Source organism: Pundamilia nyererei, unplaced genomic scaffold (genome assembly GCF_000239375.1).
Source record: "Pundamilia nyererei isolate P.nyererei 1_Seehausen unplaced genomic scaffold, PunNye1.0 scaffold00004, whole genome shotgun sequence".
Lineage (NCBI taxonomy): Eukaryota > Metazoa > Chordata > Actinopteri > Cichliformes > Cichlidae > Pundamilia > Pundamilia nyererei.
The window spans coordinates 2508120-2523544 of record NW_005187405.1 but is presented as its reverse complement, the minus strand read 5'-3'; the positions used below and the strand labels follow the sequence as shown (position 1 = coordinate 2523544).

The window sequence follows — 15425 nt, the reverse complement described above, 5'->3', positions numbered from 1 at the left end:
CTACCACCCCTGATGGTGTGCCTGCTCTCTTCTAAATGAAGCACTTTGAATTACAATGGAAAAGTGTTCTTCAGACTTCATTATATCAACATTTTTAATGTGGTATTTTGCTGCCTTTGCCCTGGGTACAAATACGCTTGCTCTCGCTGACTGGCTACTTATCGTCACATCAGGGCTCTGATTCTCTGACCAGCATCCCTGTCGCTGAAATCAAGAGGATGAAAAGCTGCTGCTGAAAAAAAAAACACCTTTCCACTTCCTACCAAACACCAAGGAAACTCTTCACAAGTTTTTTCCTGTTTTGAAGATAACTTCCTGTGTCCCTTCTGTCAAGTCTAACACACCTTCGAAAAGAGGTATCATCATGAAGTTCTGGGAATCCATAAATCAGACTCCACCTAGCTGAGCTCATCTAAGCAAGATCTGTTATTCCTGGTTTAGAAGCGCAGGTTTTATTGAACATTAGACCACTTCAACTTGAGTGAAACAAAACTGTCAAGCAAGGTGTGGCTACAAGGTGGATTTGGGTAAATTTAAGTTTTATTGGATTCTATTACTGCCTCTCAGAATATTCCTATGCAAACCAGTGAAGTTCCTGACAAACTAAAAAACGTGTGATTAAATTCAGTCCCTTCATGGTTTCAACGTTTTGATTTTTAAGTGGAATCCTGGACCTTTTTGAATGCTTCTCGTTTGCTTTGGTTAAAAAGCTTTTTTAATGTATTTTTTTGCCCTTTGAACTATAAAAATTAAATTTCACTTTCACAGCAAAAAAGGATACTGATTTCATGACACAGGTTACACATGCTCACTAAATTGGACAATGAAAAATTGGAGAAATGTTGCCTGTTGCACTGGTCTCTTAAACATGAGTGAGTTTACTATACCTTGTGGGCGATCGTGGCTCAAGAGTTGGGAGTTCGCCTTGTAATCGGAAGGTTGCCGGTTCGAGCCCCGGCTTGGACAGTCTCGGTCGTTGTGTCCTTGGGCAAGACACTTCACCCGTTGCCTACTGGTGGTGGTCAGAGGGCCCGGTGGCGCCAGTGTCCGGCAGCCTCGCCTCTGTCAGTGCGCCCCAGGGTGGCTGTGGCTACAATGTAGCTTGCCATCACCAGTGTGTGAATGGGTGGATGACTGGATATGTAAAGCGCTTTGGGGTCCTTAGGGACTAGTAAAAGCGCTATATAAATACAGGCCATTTACCAGTTGTTGAATCTAAGCCACAGGCAGTTCTGAAGGTAAAAAGAGGTCATGTGGACATCTCTCGAGTAGACATGATTAAAACACATTTAAATAGAGGTAGACAGTAAAGGCATTAGGTGTGTCTAATGATCCGTTCACATTCAGGCAGTTTAAGTGTATGCCATTGTGTCTGCAGCTGTTGTGTTTTTTAGCTTTAACATTTGTTGCTTCTGTGTGTGTCAGATCAAAGTGCCTTAATGGACTGAAACAGCCAAGCAGCCACACGTCTGCCGCAGTAATTATCTACCTTTGCAAACACCTGTGACCCATTACACAAAATGGATATTCTGGCTTCATAAAATAGAAAAGGTAAGTGCAATCCAGATGCAACACCGATTTGACTTAGGTGGGGGTGGGAAAAAAAAACAGATGTTCTTCTCTCCTTTCGTCACTGAGGTCATTTCTGCCATAGACCTTATAACAGCATTCATTCATAAAGCAGCGATACACAATTAGAGAGAATCTGAACATTACTAAAGTGTTGAAATGTTGACCTCAGAGGTGTAAAATCACAGCAAACACAATTAGTCACACACTATCCCAGCACAACACAGCTTAGTCCAGGTTCTCTCAAATGCTGATCTCCACTAAGCAACACTGTATACAGATTGTTCCACAGATTTTTTGGTGTTTATTGTCAAAACATATACAAACTGTATGAAACAAACAAACAAACTGAGAGCACAGTACTTTTATCCTGAGTTATAAATATTTTTCTAAAAATATACAGCATGATTATGAATCAAAACTGAAATTTCCCTCAACTCAAAGTAGATACTTGTTATTCATATTTTCTAAATGCTTGCTTTCTCCTTTTCATTATCTACTGAACTAAAGAGTCTTTAGAGACAAGGTCTCCAGGGATGAGATCTGGAGCACATGGCTATGAATAAAGCTTTAATATGGTGCAGCTATCTTACAAACCTGATTAAAACTATATTTGTCATGAAGTGTTCCAGATCTCATTTCATTATCCCACCTGCAACAGCCCTGCTCTCCAACTAAAGCAAAACACCTCCTTGCCCAAGATGCCCCATACTGTGGCAGGAGGAACTTTTACATCCTCTCTGTAACTCAAGAGTTCGTTCAGGCTCGAGCTGCATCAGTTTCACATCGCCGCTTAACATGACAGCAAGGGGAGTGTCAGAAATCTCTGATTAAAAAACCCACTACAGCACTAGAAAAGTCTTTGTTCCAGATGAGAAGAAGCTCTGACCTCCGTGAAACAGCTCAAATCACCTTCGGCTGTGAGGTTCTGTTGTGGACGGGTTTGTGGCGTGCTTTTCAGAAAGAGCACCTGAGGCTATTTCTCTTCATTTATCTCCACTGGGAGGTCCGCTCTCTCCCTCTTTACTGAAACTGTCTCCTCCTTAACGCTTCCATCGTTTGTTAGCTGTGAAGCTTCTCTTTTCCTCTCCTCCTTAACAAAGTTCTTTTCCACCTTTTCCTTCGCAGTAACTCCACGCGGTGGTTTGACATCGGCGGTGGTCTCAGTGGTAGCTGTGGAGCTCTCGCAGACAGTTGGTCCATCCCACTTTGGGATTTCCAGTCCCAGCAGCTCCATCAGCTGTTTCATGACGTCGTCCACATAACCATGGATACGCAGGTGTGCATGCTTGTCCTGCACTCACAGAAAATTGCAGCCATTGAGGTAACGGTTGATAATAATCAGTGTTTTTTCCAGCATTTACACAAATCACTCAACACTTCAAAGGTAAATAATTACACGTGCATGCGTTTATATGTGTTGGTGTTGCATACATGACACTCACGTGTTTGGTCGGCTGCAGGTTGACAATAACCAGTTTGCCACCCTTGCGCTTGGTGAGGAGTGGGAGGTCTCCACTGGGTTTGATCTGCAGGGACGTGCCCAGAGTCAGAGCCAGGTCCGCTCGTCTAAAGAGGACGACGCCACACACAAACCAGTTCTTCATCATTCGTACATAATTGATGCAATCTATATATCCAATAGATTATCTTACAGTGTTAAATTGCATTATTCATTTATTTAGGTGTCATTTCTTGCAGTGGCACCACCTGACTTTTACTTTATGCTCTCCCTGTGCCTGGGCTAATTCTCTCCAACTACTCCAGATTCCTCCCACAGTCCACAGACATGCAAGTTAGTGGGGTTAGGTTACTGGTGATTCTAAATGGGCCATAAGTGTGAATACGAGTGTGAATAGTTGTCTGTATCTCCGTGTCAGCCTTGCAAACTGTCCAGGGTGTACCCCAGCTCGCAGCTGGGATAGGCTCCAGCTGTCCCGCAACCCCGAATTGGATAACCAGAAGAAGACGGATGGCTGAAAACCGCTCCACAGTTTTTTACTTTAAATTTATTATCATTTGAACAGCATTTTTAGTCGTCCAAATCTGTTCATTCAACAGGCAGCTAAGGCACCTGACATTGTTAAAGAATATATATTTGAATGCAATGAAAATCTATTCAATTAAAAATAAGTTTTATAGAATAAACTCCACAATGTCATAAAATGAATGAACAGAAACTATACACCTCGATAAAATGTCACGTCTTTGGCCCGTGTATATATACGTTTGTATCTGTCAGTAAAAAGGCAGTTAAAGCTCATTTATCCTGGCTGAAACTGAATGAATGGCAAGGTCAGCTTCAAGGCACTTTCTATGTCAGCCAGTCAAGGTACAGCGCGTGAGTTACTCTTCAGACTACAGCTTTTGCAATTTGATTCTATAACATACTTGTGCTGTTTGTTGTTATAAATAGCAAATTAGCTTCTGCGTTATGGTACGAAAAATGTCTTCTTTTTTTTTTTTAAAGCCACACTGAGCGTTTCCAGTGAGCGTTCACTATGAATTCTAATCAGTTTGTTCTAACTTTGAAGAAATCCGCTCAAGGCTGTCAAGAGATATTGTGTTCATATGTGAGAAGCAGTCCAAAGCAAACACACAGTCCCTCCCTCTGGCCTCGGCTGTTACAGTCACAAAGGCAAAAATGGCAAACAAATAAATAAAACAGATACTAAAACAGATACTTAGTGTATGCAGCTCCAATCCTAAACCACAAAGAAAATAAAATAAACACAACTAAAGCCAGAAATCAAATTTCAGTATATACAGTCTGATCACACGCAACACTTCCAGCTGTGCAATGAACACATGCTGAACTCCTGCACTGTGCTGTCCCCTGCTTGCTTGAGCTCAGACAAATTTGGTCGTTTTCATCTTCAAACCGGTGCAACGGACGGATTCCCAGGTCTGCGCCCGGACAAATCCACTGCATGAACTGCAGCTAAACCTCACGTTGATTACAGCTCGGTAATTTTTCACCTTTTTCCGCTGCCATGAACACATAATTCAGAGTTCAATGGTCAGAGCTCCAAATCTCCCCTTTGTACTTTAGTTAGTAATAATACATCCATTACAAACGGCGCATCAAGGTGACACATAAGCAATAAGAGGGTTTTTTTGTTGCAGAGGGAAAGAATGCAAATGTTCACACTCCAGAGGAAAATGGGGACATCAAAGCGCACTGCAATGCATATATAATCCCTAAAAAGGTTTTCAAATAAGGTCTTCTTTGCATGTCAGGAGCAATAGCAGAGCCACAGAAGGCTAAAGCAAATCATCAAACAGTTTCCACATTTTTCAGTTCACAGGATGTGTTTGAACTACTGCTTTCGCTTTATATTGAGAAAAAAAACCCAGACATGTCAGAGGAACTCTGACAGAAAAGAGCATACATTTTCTGTTTCCGCCTTATCAAAGCAGATGGTTAAACAAAGAACATCTACAATATAATGTAAAAAAAAAAAAAGGAGTTCAAACTACTGCACCTCTCACCTGCTTGCGTCATCTGCTTTGTTCAGGTCTCTGTCAGGAAGAGCATCCTCCCAGTCAAGTATAGTGCTGATCAGCTTCCCTCTTTAGTATTAAGGAAACACAAAGGAAATAATAAATCAACAATGACTCACTTTTCGAGTCTTTAAAATGCACAAGCCTACGCATGTGTCACCTGCACGCTCTGAGCCCCCTGGATCGTACCACCTCACAGTAGCGTCCTGTCGGTTTCAGGCCCATCACACCGATCACCTTTTCTCGGACGTACTGCCTGGAAAACCAACAAGAATTCCATTTAATTCTCAGTGCGTCCACAGCAGCTTTACATGAATTACAAGAAAGAAGATCAAGCTGCTCCCAAGGCATCAAAGCAAGGTCTAATTTTACACAAAGCCTGACACTCAGTGGCTACTTCAAACCACACGTCTTTTAGACCTAAACGGTGGACTTTCCAAAAAGGTTCTCTAAAGATTTCAGGGATTTAACCACATCATGAAACTCTCGCAGACCTGTTTAAACATGCATTAATTCTCAAGCCCCTTTTTTTCCACCTAATCCCGGCGGTAATCTAACAACTTTGAAAGTCACTGGAACAAAGTAAAGTCACTGCAATGTTACTGAGAGCATTTGGAGATAGTGAGTGTGGATTAAGCTGCTGCGGTCCTGCTCTTTCCAGATTCATTTCACATTAGGATCCCTTACGTGTGCAGGGGGAACCACTCCTTACATTTACGTCTTTGAGTGTTGCCAGTTTTTGTTTTTACCTGCTGGAAGTGGAAACCAGCATGGGGTTTCTACTGCTGCGGGGCATCTGCTTCAGGGCTCTTCTGAGCAACTATCTGTGTACTTATGGAACTCCTCTGAATACATAAAGAGGAATACTACCACGGCATGTTTTGATCAACACATTACCCATGTAGATTGTGTGCAAATTCCAGGAGGGAGATGGTAGAAAGTCCATTGTGACCGTAGGAAATAAGGTGCAGGACTCCTTGGATACGTGCATTCTTAAGCAGTAAACATAAACAGATCCTCTTATTTGCATGCTTTACGCACTATGTGGCAGCCTCGTGCTTTGCTGCTGGTACTGCCAAACAAGCGCCTAATGAAATGTGAATTCAATGTAAGACAAGCTGTTTTTATCAAAATTTAACTTTTTGTGTTTGTGTGCATGCACATACCTGCCACACTTCTCACACTCCTCCACAAACATGTTCCCATGAAGCTCTGATAACAAATCCCTGACAGAGAGAGGCAGATGATATTCGTGTTATTCACCGTCGCCAACGCAGATAAAACTTTTTGGTGCCAGAACTGAAACTAAATAACCACCAATGTTATAAAATACTTTTTAAAGTAGGTTCGTTAACTGAGGTTTCACTGCCTCTACACCCATATGAACCTGAGCGACATCCTGGCTTCAACTCTTCCGGGAAGGCTTTCCACGAGGTTTAAGAGTGCTTATGGAAATTTTTTGGCATTTTTCCTAAAGTGCATTTGTGAGGTCAGACACTGATGTTGGAAGAGAAGGCCTGGCTTGCAGTCTCCGCTCTAATTCATCCAAGGGTGTCCTATTGGTTTGACGTCAGGACTCTGTGTAGGTGGGTCAAATTTTTCCACACCATACTCGCTCATGTGGCCCCCCCCACACCATGATGCATGCTGGGTGCTGTTTTTTTATACACCTGTGGCAATGGATTAAGTGATTTGAATGGCTGAGTAAATGCTTCTGCCAATATAGTGTAATAAAAACCTGTGAATATTTCAGCCAAATACCACCGATTCATGGCCTGTTACCGTACATAACATCCAACAAAGGCTATTTCGACCCAGGAAAAACCCTGTAATGTGAGGACACTACAGCTCAACTTTTTCTCTATCCTTCTTTTCAACTTGGACTCTTATAAATATTCTGAGCACTCATATTAGTTTCTGAGCATCACCTGGCACCTGTGCCGATTAGGCCCAACTGGTTTCCTTCGCCAGCTTAATTATTTCCTCAGAGAACCACCGCTACGCTTCCTGGTCTCATTTAAAAAACCTGATCGAGGGTGGAGGAAGGCTTAGAAAAAAAAAACCGAAAAAAAAAAACCCGGCTTCCAGGGAAAGCAAGCCTTCCAATATGCATAAAGGCTGGATGTATGTGCTGAATTAAAAATAGGACTCCTGGCCTTGGGTTAGTCCAACATGGCTGTGTAACCCAGACTCAGACCAAACATTTTCCATTGCACTGAAAATTATTTCAAGCTATTCGCCGCAGCTGTTATCACACAGCAGCAGCTTCAAAATTTACACAATGAGTCACAAGTGGGAATGAATTGATATGATTGGGGGAAAACAACAGTAATGTGGTTGCTGCATGCATTTCATAAACAAGTCAGGCTGAAAGCTAAAGAGCTACTTTACACCTCCTCCATTCATTCTGCTTCAGCTCCAAAGCATTCATCGTGAAAGTTAGTGATATTCTTAAGATCTGACATATACTGTATAGTCGCATATAGAGAATAGCAATGTCTCTACGATTTAAATTACCTGGGGAAGCCTGATCGCACATGCAGGCCATCCACATTCTGGCTGATGAGATATTTGAGGTACCCTGCCCTCTGCAGTCCCAGGAGAGCCATGTGAGTGAAGCTTGGGCGAGCATCTTCAAATGTAGTATCAAAATGAGGTGACTCACCCTTTTCTTCAAGAGTCCACACACCCTTGGGACCCCTGAAAGAAAATAAAGATTAGAAATACGTGGAGTGAGCATAAATGGGACTGGACAGGTTGTAATATAGTGGACTAGAGGCTTTACATCAGGTGTGTGTAACAATAAACCCATGGGAAAGGTTTCTGTAGAGAAGCTCCATAGAATATCTGTATGAAATTGACATTATTGTTAGTCCAAGACCAATAAAACCACTGCAAATATATATAAAGTAAGAAAAAAATCAGAGCGATCATTTTAAACAACAAAAATAAATCCTCACAGTCTAATGTGAGAGGAAAACTTTTGTTGACTATGTGGATGATGTTCAATGTGAAATTGTTCCATTTCTGCTCCTGTGATTATCTGTCAGTTGTGGATGTCTGAATGGTTGGATGAACACAGTGGTATACTCGCTGCTGGAGCTGTCTAACACCGTGACAGTTGCCAAGTTACTCTGAGGGCATGCAACTTATCATTAAGCATCAGACGATAGAGCGCATCCTACAAATCCAAAAATACAACCACATGTCTCATCTTTTGCTCTCAGCTTGGACTTTAAAAACCCCGTCTTTCAGCCGACCGGCTCAAAGCCTCATCGGCAGTGAGGGAGTGATGCGTGCATCGCATACAACACCCTAATCACCCCGTGAACGATGCTGCGCGACATTAGTCTGTGAAGCTGTTACATTTACGTATTAAGGTGTCAGTAACAGTAACTTAATGAGCTGAATTTCTTCTGATCTGGAGTACGTGTGTTTATGTGTGTCTGAGCAGCAGAGGGAACACAGTTTGCATTTGTGAGCTTTATGTGTATGTTTTAATCTTGGCTCTAATGATAAACCCTCCAAGGTCAACTCCACCTGGCTGACAGGCGAAGCAATGAAATATTAATTTGCCTTCACATCCGAGTATTTATGCGTTTGTGTGAATTCACATAGTACAACTGAATGTCTACAATGAAGACCTCTATCCGCTCCACATCTCTGCATTCGGGAGGCAAACATTTGCCACAGTACCAAAGACAATCTAAGTAGACAATAGAAGTATTTTCCATTATATTTTCAGTGTGTGTTACACAGTGCTAGACCTTATGTGAAGTAAGCAAGCACCACCCTCCTCTGCTCAAATCACAGTACTACAAGAGAAACAGGAGAATAAGCCGAGAGGTGCTTGTTACATCTCCCAAAATACCAAAAAGATATCAGAAATGCTCAGCTCACAGTAAATAGATTGATTCTTATATAGCGCTTTCTATTCTCCCAACATGCCTCATTTACACAAGCACTTTTTTTCCCCCTATGCTTAAGCGCTTACTTACATTGGAGACCAATTTGGGGTTAGGATCTTGCTAAAGAATATTTGGCATGCAGACTGGAGCGGCCAGGGATCGAACCACCAACCTACTAATTGGTAGATGACCTTCTCTATCTCCTGACCTCTCCGACTTTCAAGAACAAGGTTCAAAGACAATCAAATATTGTCGTAGTCCTGACTTAATTGGACTCAACACAGGAAACCTCACCCGGCCCAGACATAGAAGGGATTGACAGCTTGATAGCTATTTCTGGATCCTGTGGGTGGTGGTGCATGGCTGTTCTTAGTTGGTGGAGCTCATTGACTGCACAACACAGCTTTTCTGCACACAGTAACAATTTCTGTAGCTATGATATTTGATGATGCTAATATGTGCTAATCATAAGAGAACAATTAAACAAATTAAAAACAAACAAACAATCAGAATCATTCATTTGTGCTGCCTATTAAATTTCATGACTTCACTCTTTAAGGTCAATTAAAGTATAAAATTTCCATCTGAAAAATATTCAGTGACAAAACCGTGAAGCAACACTGGCCAACTTCGGGCTCAAAGGATAAAACACACTTGGAAGATTTTATCATTAAGCAACAGTGAGGTTTTACTGCCAGTTTTAATCACTGCTGATCAAAACTCTAAATTAACAGCATTATAATAATCGGAATGAATCGGTAACACTGACTTTTTTTAAACTGATAAAATTTCTTAACTGCAACTCAGATTTCATAAAATCAAAACAATCAGATGCTACATATATTTTAATTAACAACTAGGCGGCATCTTCTGTGGATACTGCATCTATCACAATGGCATAGTTTCACAGTAGAAGAGTCTTGGTGGAAAAACATCTGAAAAACATCTGGTGCATCATTAAAATCAAAGCATGTGACTGCAAATTTTTTGATTTGCTCTGCTGCCATTAAATTTAAAATTAGCTAATATTTTACGCGAAGTAGTAAAATGTCTGAATTTAAACACTTTAACTGTTTCCTGTTCTGTTGTGAAAAAAATGTGAGTTTATGAGATTTGCAAATAATTAGACTGTGTTTTTAATTCACATTTTACTCAGTGTCCCAACTGTATCATCTGCCAAGGTGATGATGGTGATGATTTTGACCTGCTGTAAGAAAAGAACTTCCCAAATCTGAGATAAATTAAGTATGTCTTGTGTTTTCTTTTCTTAAGATTTGGGCTCCAGAAAACAAACATAATATTTGTTTTTGTTGGAACTGTATTTCCTTCTTTGCACTTCTAAAAGAAAATGTAACTTGGCCTAGAGGTGCACAATCTATGCAAAAAACTGCACGTCAACATAAAAAACAAAAACAAAAAAACACTTTTGTTCTTGTCTCACCTGAAGTCGGGGATACCTGCCGAGGTGCTGATCCCAGCTCCCGAGTGGACAACCAAGTACTGAGATTCTTTAATCAGCTGAGCTAGAGTCTCCACCTTGGCCTTCAGCTCCTCAGGATTATCAAAGTGCTGCAGCAGAAGAGAAAAACGCGACTTCAAGAGCTGACCGAGAGCCACATTCAAATCAAATTACAATGAATAAGTCTGTTTGACAAAAGGTACAAGCACACAGCTGTAACACAGTTTATTACAGCTCAGCACTGATTTAAAAGAAACACTGACAGTTTTGAAGTACTGGTATTTGTGACTCCTCTAACCCCCTCCCCTTGTAGCTTTCAGATCTATACGTGTGTGCTGAAGATAGTATCAGTATACGATCTGTGCACTTCCTAATAAAATACGTATAACTAATGTGATATTACTCGTGGATTATTATCCGATGCTTGGAGACAAACAGAAGCTCTTCGTGTTACTTTCGGATGTTGCCGTTTTTAAAGACCAAGCTCTCCAAACGTACTATGCGACAAACGTCCGCGGCTAACCTGCTAGCTACCTGCTCTTAAAGCTTCAATTACCTCAGGAAGTCCGCAGACACCTTTGTTTGCGTACGGCGTGAGTCCAGCTGCATAATTCACAGACATGGTTGCAGACGGTAGTGTACTTTTGTTTTTTTTCTTTAATAAAATTAGTCGTGTTTTGTCCGGGCGGCGAAAATTTACCAAGCGATAGTTACGATGACAACATCAAAAAGCGACTGGGTGATGCTGCATTCAAGGACTTTGGGAAATTAAGACTTCACCTCTGTGTTCAGAAGACGTTCCACATTGAACCTCCAAGTTGTTACATATATACCAACGGATGCTAAAGGTCTCTTAATAAATTAAAGTTAATAAACGAAATGATGGATATCTTAAGAAATAAACAAATTTTTTGTAATAAATTATCTTGAGTTAACATTATTATTTGAAAATCATTTTAATAGCACTACATTGTGAATGAAGACTGTTTTATAGATACAATTCCCCGTCACTTTATTAGGCGCGCCACAGAGCTCCTTAATGGAAAGATCTAAGCAGCCAATTTATATGGCAGTAGCTCAGTCCATTTATTTGTGCAGACATGGTCAAGACAACCTCCTGAAGTTCAAACTGAGGATCAGAATGAGAAAGAAAAGTGATTTAGGGACTCTGAACGTAACAGTTGTTGGTTCTAGATGAGCTGGTCCTGGGATTTTACCCCACAACCATCTCTACAGTTTATAGAGTATAGTCAGAAAAAGAGAAAATATCAAGTGAGGCAACAGTAACTAACTTAAAAAAAAAAAAAATAAAAATAAAAAAGCAATGTGAATGCAGAAAATGTGAAGATTTTGCCTAAAAATATTTGAAATATTCAAAGCAGTTTCTGATTGGTGTCAGCTTGTGTGCCTGCTTGTTTCTATACCACTCAGTCTGCTTATATCACTGTGTTTTACAGTCATGTCTAAATCTGCTGAGTTTGATTCCCACCAATCAGGCGAATAGATGAAAGTTACAAAAAAGAAAAGCATAAGCATACGTCTCCAGAAAAAGTTTTGGTACTATAACCGTTTCTGTAGCACAAAGTACGCAGAAGTGCACAAAATAAGAATAACATAATAAACTAGAAATAAATAAAAATATATCTTCACATTGAGAGCTGCTGCACACAGCTTGTGAAGCAAACGGTGCAGTTTATTGTGAAATCAGTGGATAATAATGGAAATAACATGACAGTCAGACCCACATGCTCCAACATGAAACCTGTAAATGGTAAATGGCCTGTATTTGTATAGCGCTTTACTAGTCCCTAAGGACCCCAAAGTGCTTTACACGTTCAGTAATCCACCCATTCACACACATTCACACACTGGTGATGTCCAGCTACATTGTAGCCACAGCCACCCTGGGGCACACTGACAGAGGAGAGGTTGCCGGACACTGGCGCCACTGGGCCCTCTGACCACCACCAAGAGTCTTGCCCAAGGACACAACAACCGAGACTGTCCAAGCCGGGGCTCGAACCAGCAACCTTCTGATTACAAGGTGAACTCCCAACTCTTGAGCCACAATCGCCCCAATTATGTATTAAGGAATCAAGAAGAAAAAGCAGCCTTTACCTTATAGTAACCTTTTTTACAAATAGCTATGCAGCTTTGCTAATAATAAAACCAAAATATCAAAAATTCTTAAAATACAAAAAGTAACCCGCTTAAATGCAGGCATACAAATCAAGTGAAACAGAAAAGCTCTGTGGGTCTTTTTTTCTTCCAAATAAATCTTTATTTTTTCAGTTTTTAAATAGCTGAAAAAAAAAAATACACAGGTGAATAAAACAACATAGTAATCATTCATACAGCTATATGTGCATATCTGTCACGGTTCCTGTTAAAGATGCAAACCAACACTGAAGACCACCGAAAGAGGAAAATAGTTACTTTTTCTCAATTGTTGTGTCACATGTAATTCATTATCCTGAGAAATTCAGTATGACTTCCCAATTTAATTAAAACAATCAATATTGCTGAAGAAAAGGTTCACACAGAGCACACCCACACACACACACACAGAAGAAAAAGAAAAAAGTCCAATCTCAACTAAGACAGAATAGCAATGGAAGAATAAAACATGATGGTCTTGTTCACTTCCGAGGACTGGCAGGAGAAAAAAAAGAAAAGAAAAGAAAAGAAAAGAAAAGAAAGAACCTTGTTGAGAAGTGTGGGATCATAGATTATGAGACAATACCTACAATTGTTTCTGTCAATCAAACCTAATAATCTCGTCATCACATAACTCATTCTCAAGCAAAAAACAAAAAAACAAAACACAGGCATAACATCTATCTGAAGAAAACAGTAAAATGAAAACAAGCTTGCAAGAGAGAACACAAAGAGCAAACAGAATGCGACAAACAGTTACCAAATGTTTTGGGCTTTCTTTAAAACACACTTCTTTTGGTCTTTGGGTCAAGTGGGGCCCATCAGCGAGTGACCTCCCCCGAGGAGAAATGCAATTCTGATCAATAATTAGTTCCGCCCCAACAACTCCCTGGTGATCATCCTACACAACTCTTAATCTGAACTACTTCAAATAACACAACCCTACACTTAAAATGACAGGAGAAATACATCCAACAGTAACCAGAAGAAAACACGGCAAAGATCAACTTCATGTTAGGAAAAAAAACAGAAAAAAAAAAAAGTTCACGTGAGGATTTGACCTTCCGATTGAGCCAGCCGGTCCTCCGGGCAGAGAGTCCTTGTTGTTGAAGTCTTTGTCATCACACGGATCATGACGTAGATAAACGGTCCACCAGTAAAAGAGACAAAAAGCTTTGAAAAGAAGTTCCGGCATGCACAGGAACTTTGAAAACATCGTCATGTGACAATTAAGGTCTTGTCCTATCAAAGCGGATCAGACTGTGACACTTGGAGAGGGGAGAAAAAAGACAAACAAACCCAAAAACAAAACAAAAAACTGAATATTTGCAGCACAGCAAACGTGCTGTTTGAAGTCCTCAATCTTCTGTTCATCACTGTGACCAACTAGCAGTGAGCAATAGCCAGTTACAATTAGGGAAAGAAAGATATGCAAAAGACAGGCTGAGAAATGTTTGGAAGTGTTTGCACCAGTGCAAATGTTGCTATTGTTGACAGTTGGGTTTTTTGTTTGTTTTTTTAACCCCACAACACCTTACACTATACATGGGACTGAGAAACTCGGCAGGGTATGTGAGAGTTATGTTTTTTTGTTTTTTTATTTTCTTTAAAGTAAGGATTTAGGTGATGATAAAAACTGAAGAAACTGGTGACTTTTGTGCTGGTGCAAATCTTACCAGGTCAGAGCCTTCCTCAGCAAGGCATCAATTTCAACCTCCAAGACGCATTCAGAGGCGAGAGGAAAAAAGCTCTGTGTTGGTTTAGAGGAGGGAAGCTTCCAATCTTTCTTGGTTGTAAACCTAGAATATCTGGCAACCCGGGCAGAGAGAGGAAGGGTAGCACATGTCAGCTAAGATCGGGGTGCCGGAAAAAAGCGTGTCAGGACTCCTCATTGCCTGAGTCGTCTTCGTCATAGCAACAGTCGCCATCCTCGCCTTCCACGTCGTCTTCGTCGTAGCAATAGTCATAGAAGAGGTCGGAGCCTTCGTCGGGGGCTGGGGCGCGTGTGCGGACGCAGTACTCCGCCAGCGTAGTGGGCACTTTCACGCCATCGCGCTCAGCTTCAGCCTTGGTAGCCAACACTTGTTTTCTGAGGGGAGATCCGAGTGGCGTCATTACAAACAGTTGGAGATTTACTATCATTTTCTGTCTTTCCATAAAAGATCAAAGAAATCTGAAGAAAAGTTCCCACCTTATCCGCCAACAGTCAGCTGATCTTTTGCTACATGAATGAAGCTGTGCAAAATTTTACCTTTATGCTATCAATATTTTACAAGTACAGAGTCCACACACCCACAACAGTCATCTGGTTAGGTCGCCTCCGAGGTACTTCCCTCTGGAGGTTTTTTTTGGAGTGAACTCCAGCTTTGAACAGTCAAGATTTTTATTTTCTGAACACATTTATTCCCAGAAGAATGGCAGTTCACCAAGTTTTAATAATGCACTGGACAGTTTTAGCTGTTTCAACAATCACTATAGCTGTATTTCTCTGCTTGATGCAAAGCATTAGTTTGACCCTCTGAATCAGTAAAATCTTCTCTACAACTACGGGATACATCTGACATGAAATGACTTTTGTTTTGCACAGCGAGTGAGTTTACACCATTTCTTTTAACTGTGAATCATGCAAACTGTTTACCTGATGATCTCCACATACTCCCGGTCTTTGCCTTTGCTGTCTCTCCATTTGCGGTACATGACAGACGCGTCCACATTGGCAGGAGAAAAGGTGTTGGGTTCATTCAGCAGTGAGATCACACTCAGCAGAATGGTCCTGGAAGCAAACACAAAGGTGGCAGTCAGCGTGGCATCTACTGCAGGACACGAAC

General features: G+C 41.0%; 2 protein-coding genes across 2 annotated transcripts in view; both read right to left on the bottom strand.

The window, feature by feature from the left end:
• Nucleotides 1-1858: 1858 nt before the first annotated feature.
• Nucleotides 1859-11174, bottom strand: sirt6 (sirtuin 6). Its single transcript, XM_005721153.1, has 8 exons — nt 10997-11174; nt 10423-10550; nt 7591-7773; nt 6240-6299; nt 5234-5329; nt 5062-5142; nt 3015-3138; nt 1859-2863 (listed from the first exon to the last, which is right to left on the bottom strand). The coding sequence occupies exons 1-8, from the start codon at nt 11060-11062 to the stop codon at nt 2546-2548; spliced, it is 1056 nt and encodes a 351-aa protein (XP_005721210.1). The 5' UTR covers nt 11063-11174; the 3' UTR covers nt 1859-2545.
• Nucleotides 11175-12711: 1537 nt separating this feature from the next.
• The window catches only part of LOC102215394 (ubiquitin-conjugating enzyme E2 R1-like), a 5703-nt gene continuing 2989 nt past the window's right edge, over nt 12712-15425 (bottom strand). Inside the window, exons 2-3 of the mRNA XM_005721534.1 lie at nt 15236-15410; nt 12712-14686 (exon numbers count right to left, since the gene is read on the bottom strand). Coding sequence (XP_005721591.1) covers nt 14476-14686; nt 15236-15410 — 386 coding nt within the window. The 3' untranslated portion in view covers nt 12712-14475. The remainder of the gene's footprint in view (nt 14687-15235; nt 15411-15425) is intronic.